This window comes from Aythya fuligula, chromosome 2 (assembly GCF_009819795.1).
Source record: "Aythya fuligula isolate bAytFul2 chromosome 2, bAytFul2.pri, whole genome shotgun sequence".
NCBI lineage: Eukaryota > Metazoa > Chordata > Aves > Anseriformes > Anatidae > Aythya > Aythya fuligula.
This window is the reverse complement of record NC_045560.1, coordinates 62,304,004-62,328,448: the sequence shown is the minus strand read 5'-3', so window position 1 is coordinate 62,328,448 and position 24,445 is coordinate 62,304,004. Positions and strand designations below refer to the sequence as shown.

At 40.3% G+C, this 24,445-nt stretch overlaps 1 protein-coding gene across 1 annotated transcript in view; it reads right to left on the bottom strand.

The window, feature by feature from the left end:
* Nucleotides 1-336: 336 nt before the first annotated feature.
* The window catches only part of NPSR1 (neuropeptide S receptor 1), a 62,291-nt gene continuing 38,182 nt past the window's right edge, over nt 337-24,445 (bottom strand). The window contains exons 3-9 of the mRNA XM_032182619.1: nt 19,780-19,883; nt 19,216-19,309; nt 13,978-14,179; nt 4,849-4,925; nt 2,838-2,930; nt 554-734; nt 337-430 (exon numbers count right to left, since the gene is read on the bottom strand). Of these exons, the coding sequence (XP_032038510.1) occupies nt 337-430; nt 554-734; nt 2,838-2,930; nt 4,849-4,925; nt 13,978-14,179; nt 19,216-19,309; nt 19,780-19,883 (845 nt within the window). The remainder of the gene's footprint in view (nt 431-553; nt 735-2,837; nt 2,931-4,848; nt 4,926-13,977; nt 14,180-19,215; nt 19,310-19,779; nt 19,884-24,445) is intronic.

The window sequence follows — 24,445 nt, the reverse complement described above, 5'->3', positions numbered from 1 at the left end:
ATAAAGAGAAGACTCAGACTAGACACTGTTTACATTGTGTTTAATTTATTTATTTTTTTTCCATTTGGAGTGCGTATATGTTACAGCTTGCTTGAAAACAGATGGTCAAAATGAGCCATCATGAAAGTGGCATGCAAACCACACGCAGCGAGCTTGGTCCTGGTGGCATGCAATGGCTGAAGATGCAGTGCTGGTCCAAAACACTCATGCTGTTCAACAACAGCGAGGTACAGGCTCTGTCCGGTTGGTTTGTGCATGGTGTCCTTCTATTCTCAGGGAAAATCTCCACCCTCCTTGGTACAGGTCCTGGTGTGGCTATGTGGAGCATCGTTTACACTAGATGTATTCTGGTTTGGAGAGGACCTGCATCTCCTGCCCTCCATCACTTTGGTCACGAAAAGTTCCCTCCAGCCTTCGTGTTCTTCTTTCCCTAAGGAAAATAAGGAACATTCAGGATTAAAACAGGATGAGAACAGGTGGTGAGTTTAGCAACTGTGTTATGTGTTCCCTCCCTTCCTAAGGGATAGTGGGGGTGAGAGTTAAGGAGCAGTACTCGAAGGGCGGGCAGAGGCGGTTGCTGAACAGGCAGTAGATGAGGGGGTTGATGGCACTGTTCAAGGCCGGCAGGTTCTGAATAATCACGGAGGCAAAGAAGCGCTCTTTGGTCTCAGGGAGGATGTTGAAGTTGTCCAGGATATCAAACAGAAAATAAGGGCTCCAACAGAGAACAAATGCTGCAACAGAGGCAGAGGAAGAGCTTGACGTTAGAGACTATAGCGATTTAGGGAGTTAATCACGGACACACATAGAGAGACTGTCATAACACATAAATATTTGTTCATGCAAGAAATATCTCTCCCTATTCAGGGTCTTATTTAAGAGAATAGTTATTAGATTGTGTTTCTATTTGTCTTTATCTTTATTTTAATGCCCATAAAAAAAAGATTATGTGTGCTCCTTTAAGTGTTTAGAGTGCTCCCTCTGGACATATCGAGGCACTCTGAACACTGCACAACACATAAAGGGTAAATAGGTAGCCAGTTAAAGCATCATCACTTATAGAGAAGCGTTCTTTTAATGGTCCCTTGAGTGAGCAGCAAGTCTAAAAGCACACAGCACCAAAGTGCCAGTTTGTGGCAGTGCTGCCTGTCACGGCCACCTGTTAAGAAAAGGCTCTTAAACACCCAGCAGCAAGGACTGGCACTTTCACACCAAATTATAGTAGGCCAACATGTCATTTTACATGCTAGCTGGAGGTGCTGTGTAGGTGGGGCGTGCAGGAAGATTTTCTTGATTCCTGTACTGCTATTTGAGAGGCATATCTGAGGAAGCGAAGAGAAGGCTGCATCATTCGTAGCTTTTGTTTGGAGGGGCTAGAAGTGAAGTGGCCATGGTTTTATCTTTATTTGCAGGCATAGGGAATGAATCTGTTTTTCATAAATTTCTGTCAAATCCTGTCACAAAGGTTATTGAAAATGATGGGACAGACAGGTCACTCATAAATTGTAGACACCTGGGTTGCAAATGTTCAGTTTTCTGTGAGATCAGACATATGTGCTCCCCCTGATGCAAATGAGTCAGCAGAAGCAGCAGTCATGCTTGCTTTCTTGTTATATTAAGCAGCATCTCTAAGTTGGTGTATAGCAGGATGCTCAGTGAGTGTGTGAGGAAGAGGTAAGCTCTCCTCCTTTTTTCTAGGGTAACCAAACTGATGGTGTCCATGCACAGGTACCAGCAAAACAAAAAAGCAGTGTCAGCATGTGGATCACAGCACTGACTGTGCAGAATTTTAGGTGGCTTCAGAGAAAGTCCTGAATGTTAGGTGTCTTAATGTGCTTGCACATTGCGAAATGCTGTGTGCCTGATGTTATCAAGGTCCTTTGAAATATTGAGCACCCCGGTGAGCTCTTGACATCTGATAGCATTGCAATAAGCAGCCAGTTCTGACAAAAACTCTCTCTGATTGTCACACAGAAAAGATGCTCTTGGTCTTCCGAAAGGCATGAATCACACCGGCATCTTTCATGTCTACAGACACTACTGCTAACTGGTGAACTAAGCACCTCCAGTAGTAGCTATTATCGTGGTATCAATCAATCTGAATTTTTCCTAGGGTTGGAAAGAGAAATGATCTCTCTTGCAGTGGTAGCTGAAGGTTGTCAGCCCTGGGGAGTAAATAGCTTCTGCTGCCTCCCAGCCCGTCTCTGGCAGCTAATCGCAAGCCCTGTGTGACGCTGCCTTTATTTATCGAGATAAAATGTCAGCCTCCTAATTCCATCAGGATAATGTCATCTCCCTGGGAGACGGAGGACACCTGCACTGAGTCATACACGGCCTGGTTGGGCAAGGAGAGCTCATCTTCCCACCTTGGCAGGGAACATGCTTCTGACATCAAATTCAATTGCTCTGCATCTCTTGCCTCTCCTTCTTTTCCCTGCCCTGCCCCAGCAGCTTATATTCAGGCTATATTCTCTAAATCTAGAAGACAACTCAGACTCTCTTAGCAGACTGGATTAGAAGGAGGCGACATCTTCCTTTGCTCTTTTTAGGCAATGTCCCTCCTTTACTTTCGTTACATGCAGGAAGGGCTATGTGTATCATTGCACCTGAGGCATATGTCAAGTGCCTAAAATAGGATACTATCAGTCAGAGGAGAGCAGGGGACACGGTCAGAAAGCAAGTCAGGGCTTTAAGTAAAGCTCCTTCTTTGAACCACCTAATGCACTTTTTTTGCTGGTGATGGAGGGAGCTAAGGAAAACCAGCTCCTAACTTCAGCATCATCCTCCCTCCTTCCCAGCTGCAGCTGTGAGGCTTTTATTCTTCTGTTTTTACTTACCAAGAATAATTACAATGCTGTACTTGATGGCTTTCACTTTTGCTCTGGATATGAACCCACGACTGGTGTAGCCAGCAGAGAAGGTTTTCCCATCTGGGGAGAGAATAAGTCAGTTAGTGAAGAACAAGGCTGGTGCGTGGATGTGTCAGCATGCACTTTCACAGTCAGGACAGTGATATGCAAGCACGTCCCTTCCTCAGTGTAAGGAAGCAGGGCTCAGTATTTCCTGAAATTCAGATGCTTGCAAGACTGCTTAAGTTGGACACTCAAAACCTAAGCCTTTCAAAATCAAAAGTGGAAATGTAAGCAAAGGAGATCTTCCTGAAGTTTTGTGGCAGCTGCATATCCCTGGTCCTCAAGACTTGGGCGCATGGTCAGGAGAAACACTGATGACATGCCCAACAGTATCAGTCTAACAAAAAGCATTGGCCATCACAGCTGCAAAAATGCAGCTAAAGTGGTGTCATAAGAGAGGTTTTCTGAAAGAAACTGGCAACTGCAGTTAAGAAAACATGAGAGATAACCTGGCAAAACAGACTACCTGTTCACTTTTTAACTGCATTTCAGTTAGGTGGCTTTTGAAAGCTACTTACTCCATTCCCTTGACCTCTTAGTCTTTGTGATGCCTTAGATAATCAGTCATGCATTTTAGTCTTCATGTTTACTCAGTAATGAAACATGAAATACCGTTAGGCTAGCTTTTCAGAAATGAAATGTGCCTTGAATTGAGAAACAAATTCTATTCAGTCTTACACCAAGGCTGGTTGATCTAATTTCCTCCGAAGCCACACTAATGTCTATGAGAATCAAGTGCTGTATTTAAATAGCAGTACCAGCATGATTTTAATAATATGCTTGATTTCATTATTAATGTCAATTTGCTGCTCATGTTGCCGGATGAGAATAATGAGGTTCACCATAGTGAATACACAAGAAGGTTATTTTTTGTCAAAACATATCTCAGCTCCAGTAGTCCGAGCTAAGAACTGAAATTTTAATGAATGTCACTGGAAATAACTCTGTGTACATGACCTTTGGCACCTCTTACAAAAACAGCATATCCAGGCTTTGTAATTTGCAAGCAAAAAGTGTAAATAAAATTAATGTGGGTTTGTTATCAGTGAAACATGTTATCAGTGAAATATCCCATAGAGAACCTTGAAAATTGTCCATACTTAATACTTCTGGAAATTACTTGAATTCCAGAGCAAAATATACCTCTTAGGTGAGGAGAATAACATTTTTTTTTCAAGGTTAGTTGATACTGATTGTGTCACAAAGGCAAAATAATTAGAAATGGGTCCTGTTCAAGCATTTCAATGGAGGAATAAATCTTTGCAAGATTATAGTTAACAGATGTCAGGTTATGATGAAAGGATATCCGAGTAGGCACAGCAATGCATTTGGACACTTCCTCCTAATACAGTCATGATCCTACTTCAGGCAAGTATTGGCAACTTGGTCACCACGGTCTGATGTGTCACCACTCCCCACTTAGCTGTACTAACTGGTTGTGTGCACTGCACTCTTTGAGTTGTGTTGTAAAAAGGATTAGTGTAAATGAACATAATTCTCTTCATAACTAACAGGAAAGTCTTCTGGCAAGTGAGGTTCTTGTAATGATTTGTGGTCAGACTCCTTGGTCTTGACCAAAATCCAAACTTGCAAAGGCGTGTGAAAACACTGCAAACGTTTTATCTAAGTGTCTGCTATAAAATAAGTAATTTTAAAAATGAGCAAAGTTCTCAGATTAAGGATTCTGAGTTCTAGAATAAAGATTTTTAACTTTTAATTCTCTCCTTGCAGATGTTTTCTATAATTTCTTGAAAGCAGATTTAGTGTCAAGGGAAAAAGTGTGGAGAAGAGATATGAGTCAGCAGTTATAGAAAACCAATTCCCACCACAGTGATGGGGTCCCAGCTCAACACTACATGTGTGGGCATTCCCAGATTTGATAGGACTGGCCAGATTCAAATCATGTGTCTGGAGACATCTGTGTGCTGACACTCACCAGGGCAGCTGGATATAATGACAGCCTGAGCTTTGCTCTTCATCCAGATGGTTCGAATCACGATTGAGTATATGATGCTACAGAAGGAAAAGAGTCATTGATATTATGAAGCACAGTAAATTTAACTGACATCTCGGTCATTCATGCTCTGTCAACATACCTATTGATGTGTAAGGAACTCACGAAGATGACAGAACTTCATAGGAATTATAATAATAGTAATGACAACAACAATAGCAAATTAAATATGACTGTCCCAAAGTACTTCTCAGAAGCAGACCTGAAGAGTTTTCACAATGGAGATTGTTATCATTGTCCAGGCTTTGCAGGTGTCAAGTCTGAAGTTCAAAGGAATGACATGGCTTGGCCAAGGTCTCTCAGATGAGAGCTCTTTGGAGATTTTGAGCTGTCTGATACCAGACGTGTCTAGTTACTGGCACCAGGCAGGAGGCACCTTGTCCTGCACTGGGAAGTGTTCATGAACGCTTTACATGGGAGTTGCAAGGAAGGAACTCACCCTGAAATGGTGGAAGCAAGAGGAGGGACCTGTTTTGGATGTGTACCCAGCTCTGTTCTGGTGTTATTTCGTGAATATGAAGATGATGAATAGTATGGTACCCCGGGGAAGGGAATGGGGCACAATCCATGAGAATATTAAGTACCACGGTGCAAACTCTCACCTCTTGAGGTTCTGGGACTGAAATTGAGGAGCACAGAAATGTCAGGTATATGGGAAGATTTAGGTGATTCAAAACCAGATCTACTACAGTTTGCATATATAGAAGGCAATATGCATATAATTTTGATGGGAAAGATGGACAGTGCTCCACTCCACAACAACTATGGATTGCTATGGTCTTTGCCTAGGTGATAACTGTGGGATTATATTTCTTTAACATAGAATAGATAAAAATAGTTCCTCTCAGTTCATGGGCTGTTTGAACCCATGCCCTGGATGAGGATGTTACCTCTGAAAAAGAGAAATATTAAGATGCTACCTCTGAAGAAAGAAAGATTAGGCCTTGCTCTGTGTGCCTTTTTACCTGAAAGCTTGGATGATGTGCAGCTAAAATCACTGAGCAAGAACATGCCTTTGACTAGTGACTTCCTCTTTAGTCTGCTAAGGAAGATGAAAATAATTTTAAAATATTTCAGCTAATGCACTTGGCTTTGCATATTTTCCTGACATAAAAACCAAGCTTCACAACAGAAGTCATCGTGTGTCATTTGCCAGTATACCATAGTGTTTTGGGGTAAGCTTGGGCAACCTGACCATTAATTGCTACAGACCTTAGTACTGAGCCTGTGAAAAAGGTGCAGCTCTAGAAATTGTTGCAGGGTGTTTTATAGAGATGAAAAAAAGAAAGATGTCTTACTGTCATACGGCTTATTTTTGTTGTCAGAAGAGACATTATTGTTACTAGAGCTTTTCAGACTGATATATGAGCCTTTCCTATAGCAACCTCAATTCCTAGCCACGCTTGCAAGGCAGTATTTGTGCATCTTGGGGGTTTCCTTTCTCTGCAGGTTTGAGACATCTGGTTCCCAGACTCAGAAGGGAGAGATGGAAATTCAGTGTGCAGACCAGGCTGTGCAGCAGAGCAGTGCTGTACTTACCCAGCAAGGATTTTTCATACATCTGCTGCAGACACCAGCTTGCCTCCCTTAATCCCTTCAAAGATCCAGCATGGCTCCCAGCTGACTTGAACATTTTCCTTTTATCTCCTGGCTTTTCAAGAGCCTGTTTGTTTATCAGCTCGCACACTTGAAAGTTTCTGTGTACTTTGCACTGACAATGGTTGAAAATTCATGTATAATTTCTCCTTTGATTGTTCCAGTGAATCAGAACTCATTTATGATGATAATTGTCATTATCTTGAGAAAAACTTCAGCCAGCTCCTGCAAGACCTGCTTCTATTTTATCTCCAGACTGCTGTCTCTAGCCTGACCTTTTTATTTGCAGTCAGAACAATATCCCCTCTGATAAAGATCTCTGTGTGTCCAGCAGGACACATTCAGAATTGCCCAAGTACCAGGACAAAGTAGCCCAGCTCTGTACTCAAAATATTCAGACTCTGTCCTGCCAGCCAGGTACCACAAGGATTGGATTACGAAGGCAGGCTCTTCACTTGCTTTCCCTCCTACGCTTGAAATTCTGCCCTCTTGGCTGCAGTCTGGTAAGAGCAGCCCTTTCACAAGACGCAGTTGTACCAACTTTATTTTTCACACACTGGTCAAGCAATGTAGTTCCCGGTCCTAGAATACACTTGATATTTCATATGTAAGATTACACACTGTTCCATTTGAATCCTTATTTTTTAGAAGTCTGGGGGAAACATTAATTCCTTGTTTAATCTGGTGACTCCTACAGTGCTGCCAACATAGTGAATTTGTATTAGTATTTTTGCCTCTGTTCATCTTTCTTTTCTCTATAGCTGGATCTATGGGAATCTGCTTTACTGCAAGGAGACCAGAGGTGGCATAGCAGTGCTCAGGGTGGGTGTCAGGGAAGAGGAGTCACTTGGTTTCCCAGTGACCACAGTTAGGCCTTCATGCCTTCATCTCTCTGGGATTCCAGATGGTATTACTGCCTAATCTCTATTTTCCAAACTTTCCAGAAATGTGTCACCCAAAATTTAGGGTCAAAAAGGCACCTGTGTGTGTGTTTCAAAGCCAAAAAAAAATCAATAACAAAAAACCCACCCCCAAACTATAACAAAACAAAAGAGCGCTTACAGAACAGAAGTTGTATTTTTATTACAAGAGAAAAGCAGTTTTGTTTTCCCAGAATGGACTTGTAGCTTCTTTCTTTCTGCACAAGGTGATTGCAGGAAGAAGAGGTGGTCTGTGACATCTTAAAGGGTGGGAACAAATTCCCACTTGATGGTAAATGAAGTGTCAGATGAACAAAGATGTACAGATAAGAGATGGTATTCAGATGAACAGGAGATCCAGATGTCAGGTAATTTTGTGTCTGTTAGTGCTTGGTATTCCAACTCTAAATGGGGATTTTTGGGTGCTATATAAATGTGTTGTAGTCATAATGCATACTGTAATACTGACATATACTGTTTATTGTTATATTATTGAGTTATTGTGGCCTATTATTTTCAAGTAAGGGACTAATGAAAAGGATGAAAGAGATCAGACGTAGTAGTCACATCTGGATGGAAAAAGAAACCAAACCTTTTTGAGAAGGAGTCGTTCAGGCTGTGAAGACCATAGGATAGAAGGGGCATGCTGTTCATATGAAAATGCAATAATTTTTCTATCCCTGATAAGAAGCATATGCATAGAGGTGGTAGAAAAATATAAGAATATGATGTAACTCAGCAAATTAAATGCATTGCACCTCCAAAAACAATTTAGATTGATCTAAATTCTGAAGGAATGAGATGCATGTTCACCTTTGCGTGTTATTAGTTACTGGTGTTAGTTAATTTGACCCCATTGGTAATTTTGGCAGTCTTTGTCCATATGAATAACTAACTTAAGGTATTTCCTAGATCACTTCTGTTTTGGAAAATAAAATGTCGTCTGGTAAAACTACATATTGATATTAACAATCATAAGAATTAAAGATCTACCCGCTCTTTAATTAATTATTATTTTTTTAAAATATTTGATTACATTGTCATAGCATCCCATAGCATCCAGGCTCAGTATTTCCTAATAAAGTGAACCATTACAATGGCAAAAAGTACACTGAAGCTCCTTGTTAATTGCTTGTATTTATCATACAGCATTGTCTATTGTTCATCATACTTTAATTGTTCAAAGGGAAGCAGCTGCATTGTGTTTTATGGTAGCTAATTTACAGCACTATTTATCCAAAGACAAAAAGTCTATGTAACTTCATCCAGACAAACCATTGTAGGCATGCGTAATGGGTAACTGAATAGACAGGCAGATATTAGAACATATGTGTAAGATCTAGACTTTTTTGTTTTGAAATGGAAATTGCAGGCAAAATGATTGTGCTCATTGAATCAAGCTCAAAATAAGACCTTTGATATTTTTATTAATATATTTTTTTTCATTTTATTTGATTTAATTCAGATAAATACTTTTCATTTCATCTACTTATCTTTTCATTGTGATGCCATAATTTTAGTTCCATATTTTTCCTTTCAGCTGATTTTTTTTTCCTTTCTGACTATTTTTCTTCCACTCCAAAACAAATGTTCTCTTTGGAGTTTTGATTTTAAACAGCAGATGAACTTTTTTTTTCCCTCCATGCTTTAAGAGGAACTTCTGCTTGTTTTTTGTAACTTGAATTTGGGTTTATATTAGATGAATGTCTAGATATTGCATTTATCATGTTAAAATACAGAGAACATATTTGACTTTCATGAAAAAAAAAAAAGCTAAAAAGAACAATCCCTTATAGACTCTGACTTTCTGAATATCCAAGTGACAAAACACGATTATGTTTTGGCACCGACCAAAGAGTAATGATGTAGAACAGAACCCCAGTAACTTTCCTGTCTCCCCATTGCAGAACCAGAGAGGCCAGGTGCAAACCCTTGCAGGAGGGAAATCTGTAATCTTGATCTGACCCATGTTTAGTGGTGCGCCAGAGGTATTTGAGTATCACAGGTATCATTCTGAGATATGATTCACATTTCATGGTGCAGGAGAAATGGCTTTGGTTGTTACTGATGACACTTGTCCCTGAATAGGTGAGAACAAATTAGGCAGGTGGCCTGATTTATTTTTCTGAGCAGTCTGGTTTTTTGGAAGCTTAACAGTATTAACTGCAGGAAAAAAAAAAAAAAAAAAAAAAAAAAAAAAAAAGTGGTAGAGTAGCCCAAATAAGAGGCTTCCCTCTTATTTAGAGCCACATCTTTAAGCGCTATAAGGAAGAACATGATGCAAGATATTTGGCTCTCTCTGAACAAAACTAAAGAAGAGGAGTGGAACTTTAATATGAAAACAACAAATGCTCTCCCCGATTCTCAACTCTCAAAGATAACCATGTACTTGGGTTGAAAATCTCATTAGTGCTTTTCATTCCCTTTCCATTATTCAGATCTTGTTCATTTGTATTACAATTGGGTTAAAAATTCCTCACAAAACCACAAGCTGTTTGATCACTGATTGCTCTAGTTATGAAGAAGTGGTGGTGAGAACAGAAGTCTCTAGTATGGAAATTTTTCAGGACTGTTGTAGGACTGTATTTTGTTCACAGATTGCCTGTTTTATATATATATTTAAAAAATAATAATAAAAGGGAGATTGTTGTTTTCTTGTGGTTCATGTTTTGGCCTGGATTCTATAGGGTTTGCTCACGTAGTGTCTGGGGAGTTTGCTCACCAGTGGAAGGGATGTCTGGGCTGAATATAAAGGTTGTCAGCTAAATATTGTATCCCTTGTGCCTCAGTGTTACAAACGATGCAGCTCTAGTGAGATACTGACTGTGCCAGGAGCATGTGAAATCAGCTCTGTGGAGAGCTGGAGGATGATGAGAGCAGTTTAAAAGATAATGGTACCTGGGTTATAGCAACAGAAAACTGTGCAGCCAGAGCATCAGATCAGTGTGGAATTAATTTCTGTAGTTGAAAAGTAAGGTTTTATCCTTTGTATGCACTTTGGATGGACCATGCCAGAAAATCTGCTGCTGTGGTTGAACTGTTTTGCTCTGGAGGTGAGGCTTTCTGCAGATACAGGTGGCAGAACTAATTAAGAATTAACTCTGCCAGACAGTGTCCCATATTGCATTGGGCAACCACTGTGCAGTTAGGTCAGAGTACTTCAGAAGAGAAAATAAAGGAGCTGTGTAAGCAAATTGAGTTATTGCAGAAAAGGTGTGCAGCCTGCACTGTAAAGCTTTGCTTCCTCACTAAGCACTTGACTGCTGCCTTATTCACAATAAATTAATATTTCATATATGAATTCATTTTATTATATTAATTTAATATGAATAAACCTGCTTCTTAGAACTGTTACTGACTTTTCAGTTGCACATTTGTGGATCATCTCTCCATTGTCACATACAGCTTTATTCTTTGTAACATCTTCACCTAAAGATCACTAAATTCAGAAACCACAAAATGCCTTCCTCTCTTGACTAAATAACACCTCTCATTTGTATAATTAATCTTTCAACAGAGTGATGCACATCCGCTACATCCAGACATTGTGTCTGTCCTCTCTCTCGCTCACCCCTCTGAAACCATGTCTAGTTTGAGACCAGTCTGAAAGAGCATCTGGAGGTATGTGGTGGAACAGGGCTTTTGCAGAGAAATGGAAGTCCCTGCAGACATTACTGTCAGTTCTGCTTGCTCTTTAGCTGCAAACTGCACATCAGAATATTTATATGCTGCAGTCATATTAGGTGGATCAGTTTTAAACCTCTGGACTGACAAATGATTTTAAAGAAATAGGTGGTGTCTCTTGAGGCTGCATTAGCAGCAGTCTTGAGATGTGTCAGATGGGATGTTGCAACCTTTACTTGTATGCTTGGATATCCAAAACTTGAAAACATGGTTTTAAAAATAGCCACTTCTTTCTGAACTGTGTGGTATTTGTTCACAATGCTTCTGCTGATGATCATCTGATGATCATCCTCTTTTTCTATGGCTGTAGAAATTCCTCTCTATTCTGAAGGACATAATATAATTGACAACAAATAAATGGCCATAAAGCATCCTTCCATGGCCCACCTGCTTCCGTTCTCCTAGTATCCAGCACCACTTAAGACCTGTCAAAAATTGTTCTTCTTGCTGGCAGGGAGGTGGGAGAGCCTGTGCTGATGTACCCTGAATCAGAGACGTGTTTGAACCAGGAGCAGGCTCTGCCCCATGACCCTGAGGCCAGTGTTTGAGGTTCCTGCCCTGCAATAACCTTCTCATGTGGAAGTCACTTAAGGTTAAAGCTGCAGAAATTTTAGGGTGTTTTATTTGTCTCTCAGCTGTCAGGGCAATCTTACGAAATGCTGGCTTCACTGTCTTTCCCTTTCCCCTCATGTCTTCATCACCTTCTTGCTCTGGGGATTTACAGTAAGTCAAGTCACACATTTCTGGCAGGGAGGAGAGGAGTGTAATGTCAGAAAATCAGAAAAAAGAAAAAATGTTGCTACGTAGCTTGCCTGTCACTGGCAAAAAGAAAAAAATAATAAAAAAAAAAATGGCGCCTTTATACTCCATTTAAAGAAGGGTTGGCTGTCATAGAAAATGTATGGATCTGTAAGTCTGAGTATGAAAGAGATGTTTTACACACCTGTGGAATGATAGATAAGTTGTCAGGCTGCTGGCCTTTTCCCTGAAACACTTAAGATGCTGGGTATAATTTCCTGCTCGCTAACTGTTTAAAAATTTCAAAACAAATCTCCTCCAGAAATAATAGCCAGCCTCAAAGTTTTCTGGCATTATTGCTTTTACCATTAGATTAGAGTTTGGGTGTGTGTTTGTGTTTATTCTTTCTGCCCACAGTAACAGGCTGCAGATTCACACATATTTTTTCTTATTCCCAAGAACATTTTTTGGTTTATTTAGAACTAGTCAGGCTTTAAGATACAGGAAAAAAAAATACAGAGAAATGATCCTGTCTAAGAACAAAGAGCAGTTGGATAACTGAGAAGCTGTTTTTCTCTATTCTATGATGCCCATTCTTTAAGGAGAAATTTTAATGACCTTGTTCTTTGTGCATTCTGCACAAAAATGGAAAGTTTAGCAAACTGATGTATTATCATCAGTATAAGCAAAATATAGAAGTCATCCCTTCTCTTTAGGATCAACACTGGTCAATGTTGAAACCATACTAAAAAGTCAGGTAGATGAATTCAAGCACCATAATTTCCTTGTTCCCATGTTTTTGGTTCTATCAGAGATAAATTTGTTTCTGTTAGAAGCTGCAGAACTTAATCTCTATGATTAAACTTCACAAAACTTAAAGGTATCACCCAACTGGAAAGGAACTAAAACTATGGAACAGTTTTTAATATTTACCTTATGTAGCTTGTCCTGTCATCACCTAGAAAAGACCAGCATCCCCCCTGCTCCCACCTGAAGTGTTAATGAGCAAGAATCTAATAGAGACTTGGTGATCTTGAAGGTCTTTTCTAACCTAGATGATTCCATGAGACTCATGCTGGGAGTCTCAGACCCACTGGAAAAGCAGAATTATCAAGAGAGATGTCTGACAAGCATGCAAACAGAGCTTCTCTCTCATAGCCCAAGTAGTTGTCACCAAAAAAAAGGTGTCACCAAAAAAGAAGGCAGAAAAAAAAGGAGTCCCAGCAAGTCACCTTTACCACTAAGAAGAAGAGATTGACATAAAGAAATTCTATCGGAACCTTGCTACTGAAAGAGAACATAAGGGAAAGAGAGGTGAGGAATATGTCTTCAGTGGGAGCACAAATTACTGCCACCAGCAGTCTTTCAAGGCTGTTAGTTACAAAGCTGCACTCCCCTTCCACGAGAGTTTTTGACTGCTCGTTCCAACCGGTAGCTCCTCAGGGCTAGATCATTTTTTGTTTAATGTGGCTAATGGCAGCACCCGAGAGGAAGGCAATAAATTCATTGATCACCAAGCACAGTTTGGGATATTGGCTGAGCTCAGTTTAAAAGGAGATTCTGCTGCAGATCACCTTTGTTCAAATTCCCCATTACAGAATGTGAAGAATTTAATTTCTTTGTATTTTAGCAGTGTTTGACCGCTTCAGATGTTTAGGGATTTCTTTCTGACCCCAATGAAGAAACACTCTTTTAGTACTATGAAACTTGAGAGCACTTCAAGTTAATTTCAGTTTAATTAGTCTAAGTGTGGTTTCTGTTCTTTTATTAAAACGATGTTTTGTCATAATAGCTAGATATTCATACTGTATTTATAAAGATATATTTCAAGATATTTCAAGATAATTTCAAAAATGTATTTCAAGCCTGAAGCTGCAGAGATAAGTGGACATACTTAGAGATTCAATCCTTGTTCAGAAAGAATGTTCCCAACTATTAATACTGCATGGAGAGCACCCAGGGCAAGCACAGCGGCCCGTGCATTACATGATGCAAATCGAAGCCGCTATAAAGCAGGTGTTGAAATGAAACCATAATGAATGAGTGAAAATAAAGCATTAGGAAGATTGCATGCTTGACAGCTTTCACCATGCACTCCCACCAGCAGGCTTACCTGATAATGATCAGAGGAATGAAGTACACCAGGAAAGCAACCACCGTCATGTAGGGTATCCAGTAGGAGTCATCGGGCCAGAGAGCCCAGCACTGCACTTCCCCATTGGAGAGCTGCCGTTTCCCAAAAATAATCAGAGTCGGAATTGAAAACAGGAAAGAGAGGCTCCAGGCCACTCCAATAAGAACTTTCGCCTGTCTTTCTGTTCAACAGATTCAAACAGACAGTGTTATTGGGGTTGCCAATGAGGCTGTCCCTTTGAAGCAGAACTGAGAGAAAGGTGGGGAGGAGTAGAGACTGTGTGAAGAAAGGTGTTTTCAGTTAAGCCAGTTGGTGCTGAGAAGAGTGCAAGGGAGTGCGGGGGTTCATCTCTTTCTCATGGTAAAAAGTCATTTAGTTATGATCTTTTTCAAGATTCTTTGGGCCCATTGAATCTGAAATGCTATGGGAAAGGCAGGGTGAGGGTCAGCAAGTCAGAAACCTGAGAAGTAAATATTCCTCTTGGCCACCAAGGCAACTTTATGAATGAGTGCAGGGGAAGTCAAGCCTGCCCTGATGCACGTTTATACCTGGGCACAGCAAACAGAGGTCAGTATGGAGACAGATGGAAAGAAGGAGCCTTTGTGCTACAGGTAACTGAAGAGGGTTGAGACCAGGAAGGGCTACTTAAAATATACCTGGGTTGGAGTGTACTGGATATACTGGAGGGGGGAAATGTCCTCCTTGGAATGGAAAATTAACATATTGATGTACCTTGCAGGGAGAAAACTCAAAAAATATTCCCTCCCAGGAAATAGAAAATGCATCTGTTTAGGGTGGAAACAAAACTGCACAGCCATCTGCTCTTGACCCCGGCTGAAACTCTACTGCCCCAAGGAGAAGTGATGCTGGAGAGCCCAGGCATGTCCTGCAGTTCCCCATGGCACAGTGGGGACCAAACCCAGCTCCAGCTGATGGACACAAGCCCAACCACACCACGGGTGGGCAGCTAACTATGCAACAGAGAAACAGGATTGTGGGCTAGTGCTTGAGTGCTCAGCCGTGCTTTGTCTGCCGCAACAGCCATCCACTAAGAGATCCTGCTGGACTTCATGGTGAGGAATGGAAGTTCAGGGATGCCAAAATACCTGGTAGATTTGGGTTACTGTTTCCACCTTTCTTCTGTCCTCCTCTACTGCCAAATAGAGAAAACTGGTAGAAAACCAAATGATGCCCAGTGGCTCCTATGGAATTTTGTAAAAATCAACACATTGGAGCAAAGAGCCCCGAATATTTAATTTTGACAAATATGCATCTTTTGGTAAAATCCTTGTAGCTCTAACTGAAAAGTATGGAGAGGAGTGGCTGATCTATGGATCACCAGTGATTCTCATCAGCAGTTATTCACCCCTCCTTGAGTCATATTGCTAGAGAAACAGATGGGGACAAGTTTTTGATTTGGGAAGCTTTGGTGCTGAAATATTTTATTGTCCTTCTTGTCTAAAAAATACCTGGAGTTGTGTGTGAAATAGAAAATCATTTTAAATTATGCATATCAAGAAGAATGTCTTTTCTTCTTGAAGCTGAAAGAGCAATATGAAAGCATGTGGGAGAAGCATTCAAAAAGTAATTTTATGCTTTATAAAACATCACTTGCAAATATTCATTTATCCTGCTCATCTTAAATGCTACCCACATTCAGCAAAATATGGTCTTGCTAATCCAGGGCTTAAGGGAACTTTGATGACATCCACATAAGGGAGAGGGTTAGATTAAGTTTATAAATATTGCACAAGCAGAGAACCATAAAGTTTCCCAAAGCATAACAGAATAAACTTAGCAAGAGGAATATTAAGAGCTTCACAGAATATCTCCTGGCAGAAAATGCTTTTAGGTGGTGAGGAAGCTACTTAAACAACATGCTACAAGCCTCAATAGGGCCCAAGTGTCTATTTATAAGGGGGAAAGGTCATTCTTGGATAACATACCTTATTTTTTGCACTGTATAGCTACACCCTTAATTTGAAGTGAAGTGGGCAATTTGTGCTTGGCAAGAGCGTTATTTTATCTACATGTTTTGTAAAACTTTAGCTGCAATGTTCATTTATTCTTGTTTTTAAACATTATTTGTATTTGGTAGAAAATCACCTTGCTGGTCTAAAGGGCTTTACAGGCTACTGGTAGCATAAGGATAGATTTTTTTTTTTTATTGGGCTAATGTTAATCATCTGCCTCATAAGCATTTTTTTTATTATTATTTTTATTTTATTTTTGCAAATGCTCTAGTATGTTCCAAATGCTAGCAAATTCTGTAACTAGGGTTATATAAGTTATAGATAGAATAAGTTATAGATGGAATCAAATAAATATCAGCTTTCTAATATTCTGTATAATATTCTACATAATATTCTGTATGATGTTCTATTCACCCCTGTCAGTATTTTCCTCTAAACATAATATTGCTCTTTATATGGAGAGTTTTCATTGCTGGAATGGTCAAGATGAACATCCAACATTAGTAGGAATCTGTCACAAGCTCTTGTACTCTCCTAATGGGCCTGTTCATGTCCCCTTCCCTTTTGCTTCTTCCATCTGTATATTGCAGCAGTGTTTTTTATGCACATCTGTCTGTTCTCGGCTTCATGTGGAGGAGAAGCACCTTCTGGGGGGAGTTTTGCTTCCTACTGCCACCCTGCTGCAATCCTTTCACCAAGAAAGTGCTATTTTAAAATTAGTTTTTAAGTCTGGAGAGAGTTGTTATGATCTCAATGATCTAGTGGACTGGAGCCTTCGCACCCCAAAGCCATGCAAGGGACAGTTTCTACCTATTTGGGTTCTTTTATTTAAGCAGTTTTGTTGTCTCCTGCTTGTTAGCTTGCACACTACTGTATATCTTTTCAGTATATGAAATGTCTTCTGCCATAACTTCTCACTTTCTTTACTCTTCGATCTTGATTTATTTATTTATTTTAACGAGCTTCTTTATTGTTGAACAAGATGTTGAAAAGTGTTGGAATTAGAAACTGTAGTTCTTCCCTATCCTGTGCTTTCTGTGGTCATGTGTGTATTTGCAAAGTGAGTATAAAATATTTAACCATTTTATCTCCTTAGAAGCCAAGAAAAATATAATTTCATTGAAATGTTTTTTATAAAATAACTCATGGCTAGTAATTAAACACATGTATGTATTTAAAATTATTTGACATTTTCTAAACAAAACGATGGACTTTTTTTTTTTTTTTTTTCCTGAAATGATATTTCAAGGTTACATTATTTCTAAACAGAGTAAAGAGAAACAACTCTTTTGTTTCTTGACTGAAGGATTTTGGGGGATGAGCATTTGATTTTGGACAGAATATACAAGTGTCATTTTCCACTAGTTGACACAGAATGGTTTTTAGCATTTCTTTGCATCATTACCAATGACAAAGTCTTGTAACTCTCTTTGTTCTCCATTTGCAAGACAGCTTAGAGCTGCACACATGGCACCTCTGCTAGGAACAGCCAGGTGCAAAAGGCTAGTGTATATACATATATATTTCAAGAAGTCTCTGTGGTACATATGCCTCCTTAGATCATTGTTTTGCATTTACCACTGCCTCCTTTTTCCCATTGAAGATATGCAGGTAGCTGCATGATCTTCGCTCCATGAAAGACATCTGTTGGTGGCACCAGCCCTGCTGGAGGCAGACGGTGCTCATCAAGTCCCCTCTTGCCTCCTGGCATGCCAGATCTTAGCAAATCACCCTGAACCACTTGGGCTCCAGTAAAGGTGATAAAGGGAAGAAGGCATGCTTGTTAATCCTCCTAGGCTTATTATCCCTTTGCTCAGCTCCTGTATGCCCCATGTTGACCAGGTATCTTTGGCTGGAGGAATAGTGCAAAGAGCATTTTTGCACACCATGGGGCACAGAAAGAGTGACCCGCACTGTAGTGGGGCAGGATGAGGTTTGCAATCTCTGAGGATTGCATCCCACCAAGTGTAGGAAGAGTCTGATGGAGAAGAAAACCCTCTTCCAGTACGGGAAAAAGAAAAAGAGCTATTGCATGCAATTTGTTCTTTAACCTTTACCAAATTTTCCATGGCAGCAACAACAACAAAAGTTCATGGATCAACATCAAAATGGTTGGCAAAATGTACTGAAAAAATTCTTTACTAAGCCCAGGAAGTAATTTAACAACGTTACTTTTCTCCTGTGGTGCCCGAAGAAGAAATAACAGTGGGTCTGTCTGGTAGCTAGCCCTGCTCTGCCAGCAGCCAGTGTTTCAGGTGGTTTATGAACCTTCCCCAGCCCAAGGCTGTGGGAGCTGCAGAGCAAATTGCATCCAAAAGCCCACTGATATAAAAACTTGGTATCAATCCTCCCCGCTTTGAAAAAGTCAGTCCACATGCTGGGGAATATTAGGTTGAACTTCACTCAAGTATTTGAAGTTTTCAGGCCTTAGAATCTGCCAGAGCTGCACCACTGCCTGGGCTGTGATGGATTCATAGATTTTTAAGGCCAAAGAGGACCATTATTCTGATCCCCTGAATAGAGCAGACTGTCAAAAGTCATCATTACTCAGAAACAAAAATAATATTTCTGTCTGATTGCAATGCATCTTCGAGCCACCATGGCTCTCATAACTGTACCCCTTCCACCTCACCTGCTATTAATATTTTTCACTCAGTGCAGCATTCTTAAATTCAGACTTTAAGCTCTGTAGGAAAGAACTCACATTCTTTAAATTGTATTGCTAAGCAGACAAGGTGTATTTGAGTGCTGCAAAAATAACAGATGGAATTTTAAAACAGAATAAATATCCTAACTTATTTGCTATAATTTTTAAAGTTCTCTTATCGCAGTCATATCAATTCTCAATACTATATAGCCTCTATCCATTTTTTTTTTCACATGAATAAATAGGTAATATAGTTGTATCTCCTAGAGACAGTCTAGCTGTACAAGGGATACCTTTTTGCCCATAATACTTTCCTCAAAATGCTGGAAGATAACGAAACCCCTGTACTTTTTAAAATGTCATTTCATTCTTCACTAACACAAAGCTTATAAAAAACTGCTGAGGGCTAAGTGCAGCTTTATACATATTGAAGCCACAACTCTTTTGCCATTTGGAGAAATGTAGCGGAGTCCAAATATTGCTACAGCAGGAATAAATAATTCATGGCACAAGGTTAATAATTTTGAAAACTTTCCTAGAAAAATGAAACTAGCCAATACTATCCACAGCAACAGCAAGGCATGGAAATTCTCCTACCTCCTTGCATGAACTTCATTGGATAAACTATGGCATGATACCGGTCTATGCTTAGTGACACGAGGACATACGTTGAAGCATACAGGAGGACCACCTGGGGCAGAAGGTATAGAAGACAGGAATGAGACACATTTATTGCAGAAAATAACACTGATCTAGCGATATTGTAGGAATATATGAAAGCTTTTGCGGGAAAAAAAATAAAAAGGAGAGGAGAGGAGAGGAGAGGAGAGGAGAGGAGAGGAGAGGAGAGGAGAGGAGAGGAGAGGAGAGGAGAGGAGAGGAGAGGAGAGGAGAGGAGAGGAGAGGAGAGGAGAGGAGAGGAGAGGAGAGGAGAGGAGAGGAGAGGAGAGATATTTTCACCTCGATCTTTTTCTGGTCTACAAAATTTAAAGGATTTAATATATTTTAATTAATAATGTTTAAAATTTAAATGAATACCTTTAGCATTCAGTGTTTCTGATGCTAGCAAAATGTCTGTACAGCATTTTGTTTGGGTTTATTGCTGTGGGGACACAAAGCCATGTGAGCTTGGGTGTGTAGCGGAGCATGTGGTTTCTGTACCTGTAAGTAGCGGACGACTCTGCAAACGATATCAGGAGCCATGAAATCTCCCGTGTAGCGCCAGATGATGTCAGTCATTATGTTTATGAGTCCCGTGAATGAATCTGTAAAGGAAAGCCACAGAAACTATGTGAAAAGAAATGCACACAAGGTGCAGTTTAGTCATGGAGGCAGGGAGGACCCTTGGGAAATAGCAGCTCCCCCAGCCTTGAGGGGGATGATCAAGGATCTGGGAAAACCAGAGAAAGCACTGGAAGTTTGGTGCTTTTTTGGTCTCATTCTCTTAATTTGAAGCCTATCCATTTGGATAGACAAAGTGAGACTGGTGTAAGTGTCAGAGCCTGCAGCTGTGGTTGTGGTGCAGTCAGGGGAGGACTTGTCACTGCCACTGGGGTTGTGGCTCGGGATGGCTGGCATTTAAAGCAGGCCAGATGAGCTGCACCCCAAAAGTACTTTTTTCTTTCCATTGCTTATAAAAGAATGAAGTGACCGTGTGAGAGGGCTTCAACAGCACTAGGCTGGATGTGGATCCTGGTCTACACTGGCATGTCTACTGAAGATGCCTAAAATTAACTGAGATCAGTTCACCCTTAAATAGTGACTTGCTTTTTGTGAGTGGAACTACTTAACAAATCACCCATGGGCACTACTCCCCTGTATACCAACATGTTGCAGGTCTTTCCACAAAGATGTGGAGGGCTTGATCCTGCAGCATACCAGATATATGTTCTTCTAGCTCACCGCCTCCTGCTAAGACCCCTGAGCTTTTCCATGAGGAGTGGATAAAGTATGACATTGGGAAGCTGTAAGTTAGTGCTTAAGTGTATGGGCTTGTTCTCAGCTGTACCAAATATTGAACTACCTAATGTCTGTTTTCCTTCACTTTTTATTTCAATGCAAAAAGAAATATGTACCCTATGTGAAAGCACCCAGGGTGAAATCCAAATGCTGCTGAAATTAGCTGGAGTTTTGTAAGGATTTTATTTGCAAACTTAATTATTTAATAACTAAGCCCACCCTGTCAGCTTAAAGTTAACCTACTTATGTCTGTACTTCTCCTGCAGTCCTCATGCACCAAAATGAACACACCTCAGGCCACCTTTAATTGTTTAAGGAGATCAGAGGAGATATTCCAGTCTTTGTTCTGCTACTTATTGAACAAATGAGCACTTACAGCAATGCAAGTTGTACAAAGGGATTGCAAAAGCTGTTATTGCTCTTGTGCATATTGGCAATATTAAGTCTTGTACTTAAAAGCAGAATAATAAAATCTCTTTCCCTTTAGGACAGGATAAATGTTTTGAGTGCTATACATAGACACAATGGTGCATCAGCGTAATGTTGTGCTGCTTACAGTAACACAACACGTTGCTCTTCTTGGACAAGCTAACACAAAGGAAAGGCGCAGGCTGGGAAAATATTTTGTGCAATTTGTGAGGAAAACAAAACAAAACAAAACAAAATAGCTTCAATCCACATAAAAAAAAAAAAAAAAAGAGCAGTGAGGTAAAATGTTTCATTCTGATACCACCATTTTGCACATTTGAGAACTGTCTGTAAAGTTTTATATAATTATATATTATAATTAATCCTCATATCAGAGCATTTTGGTTTGAAATGTATGGTTTTGGAAACCATACATTTCAAAAATTTCAAAACTTTTTTTTCAATTTTTTTTTTCAAATAGTTAATTGTTTGAACCAGTATTTTCATGCAAACAGGTGTGGTTTTGCCAAAATGTGTCTATTTTAATCCCTTTGAAATTCCAGAAATTCACACGTATAACTGGAAATTGAGATCTCAACTTAATGCTTTAGAAGCAATGATCTGTTTTGCTTCATTGGAAAACTAAGATTTTATTTTTTCCTGTATCAGTAATCTTTCATCTCCTTTTTCATGCACTCTTAATTTAATATGAAATAAGAGCAGAAATATTATTGCTGATGCAAGTGAACACAATATTTCCCTACTCGTGGCTTTATCTTATGGAAATTATTTCAATATCTTTCAATTAATTGTTGTTTTTTCTTTCCTCTCCCAGTATTTCCTAATGCCATTTTCTCTCCCTTCTCTCTTCCCCTGCCTCCAGCAGGAGGCTGGGTCAAGGATGACCTCCAGAAGTTCCCTCCAACCATCATTTCCACGTTCTCAATTCTCACACCTGCTAAAGGCAGCAGAAAATCCTGTTTTGAAACCATACCTTAAATTTTGCTCATTGATTAGAGTCATGGAGGCAAGGGATGGTTGCTTCTCTAATGAGTATTACTGGCTTTAAGATTTTATTGGTGTCTGTAGATGTACGTGTCTGTAATTAAGGTGGTCTTTTGAAAAAACCACAGGGTTTTAAAGGGGAAGCATTTTAAAGTGAAATGTATTCTCTAGCAGTGGTTCAAACTCAGCTCTTTCCCTCTCCTTACTCCTGAATTATTGATTCATATTCTTTCTCTCCAGTAATGAAATATTCATCAATTCAAAGTAATACACATCAATAGAAGTTCACCTCAGGATATCCCCCAGTTTTTGACAGTCTGAGCATCTGCCAAGCAGGCAGTAAATGGGGGCTCAGCTCCCCTGGGGAGGAGGAGGATGAGCAGTCTGCTCTTCCACCTTCCCATCTCAGTGCTCTCTAGGGAACAGGGAGGCAGAAGAGAAGGCTGTCTTCTCACCTCTCTCTTCTCACCAGCGTTTTGTTGTCCCTTTCTGACGCACTTGGGAAGTGCCTTGGATATGCATGAAGGGCCGGCATCCTGGTGGTCTCTGGGAGGCTGGCTGTGATGCTGCCCAAAATCTCACTTCCAGCTAATGCCTATCTCAGCTGTTCAGTTTGCATCCTGAGTGTGTGTTTTAAACTGCAGGCGGTCCCTACTTCTCTGGCTCATTTCATGGAGCAAGTGAATGAGCTTTCACTTACAAATGATGCCTGAAGGTGCTCTCCACCTCACATGCCATGCAGCTGCCAGCCAGCACTGAGACTATGGGGGGAATTACCCTGCTGAAGTGAACCCCCTGCATGCTCAGTGTGGATGTCAGCTCCATCTCCTTCACTCTACAGATCTGATCCAGCTGCACTGCAGCAGCCGCCAGTGTAATAGCGATAGACTTAAGTACTTTAAAGACAACTCAAAACTCTCTTTCCCTTTAGAGCCCTTGAGTGGGGTTTTCAGGTGACTACAGAGGCTTTTTAAGCAAGGTTTAAACTTCCCAGCTGCCTTGTGCTGTCAGCTGAAGCTCCTCACATCCAGTGGTGTGATTTCAGAATACTTTGTGCTGGGTTTCCGAGTCTCTGGGAAGCGCTCGGTGGGCACTTGGCAGAGTACATGTCCCCGGGCACAGCACGCTTCTGTGTGCCAAAGCAGATGCAGCCATCTGTGCGCGCACACCAAATTAGTCTGAGTTCTCAATTCCCTTTAATTATGGAAACATGCTCCCACATAACATCCTCATGCCCTCTGCACTACCAAGTACTGGGCCACTTTTTCCCTACCATTTTTTCTAACACCTCTATTATTCACTCTCTACCCAGCTAACTGATTACCCCTATACCAAGCATACATGCGAGCTCCACTCATAACAGCACCATATTCGCTTCTGACCCTAAATGTGCCATTCGTCCTTTTCTTGCTTTCTGTGTCCTCCTCCCTGCAGTACTACAACTACCCGTTTTATTAGTGGTTTAGGCAATGAATGTACTGGACATTATTCTTATGGGTCATCACAGCCATGATAATTAGGCTTCATATTTTCCATACCTTCACAGCATTGCTTTAGCCTTCACATACAGCCTAAATCTGCCAGTGCTATACATCTGAGACACAGATCATGAATTGCCAGCAGAGCTTTAGTCACCGGTGGATGAGTCCTCCTCACCCACGTATCATCTCAGACACAATTACAGTCATGATCATGATGTCTGGAAAATCCTTATCTATCATGTTAAGTGCTTTTGCTACAGGTTAGTGTTTAGCTGACATCTAGTGTTTAGACGTCAGCTATTTCACTTATGTGGTCTCAGCAGATCACAAGTTCATCTCAAGGTATGTCACTGGAGTACATAACTGACATCCAAAATGGTAAAAGCTGGGTATCAGGAACCAATGTAGCCAATACTTCATCCTAAATCTCAGTGTCCCTGTTGCTGATAATTTTCTCACTGATCCCCACTGAGCTGGTAGCTTGCTCCTTAGGTACCTGTGTTCTCTTATTGATCTTTCATTTCCCAGGCTGAAGGACACCAACCTCTTTCCTAAAAACAGCAGTGGTCAGCCTTCATTCATAACTATGTGTGAGTTTGTCATTGCCACTGTTTTCTTAATACTTTTTTTTTTTTTTAACCTAGAGTTGTTGTTTGTACTGTGGTTCTCTGCATGCAATTCTAGGCAAGAGTGTGACTACAGGTTCATTTACTTCCTCAGAAAAACAGGAGAAAAATCAATTAATGACATATATCCTCTTGATAGAAAATAAAAAATACCAGCAAGTGATAATTTTGGACTTTTAACATGATCCAAAAGTGTAGTCACAAAATTATGCAGACAGAATGTTTCCTTGCTAAAGAGAAGACAACAGCAGTAATGTGATGGGGACAGTAGCTGTTTGCTGTTGAGAGGAGGTGGAGTTTCCAAAAACATGATTTAAAAGAAAAATTCCATGAGACTTCAGTAATGAG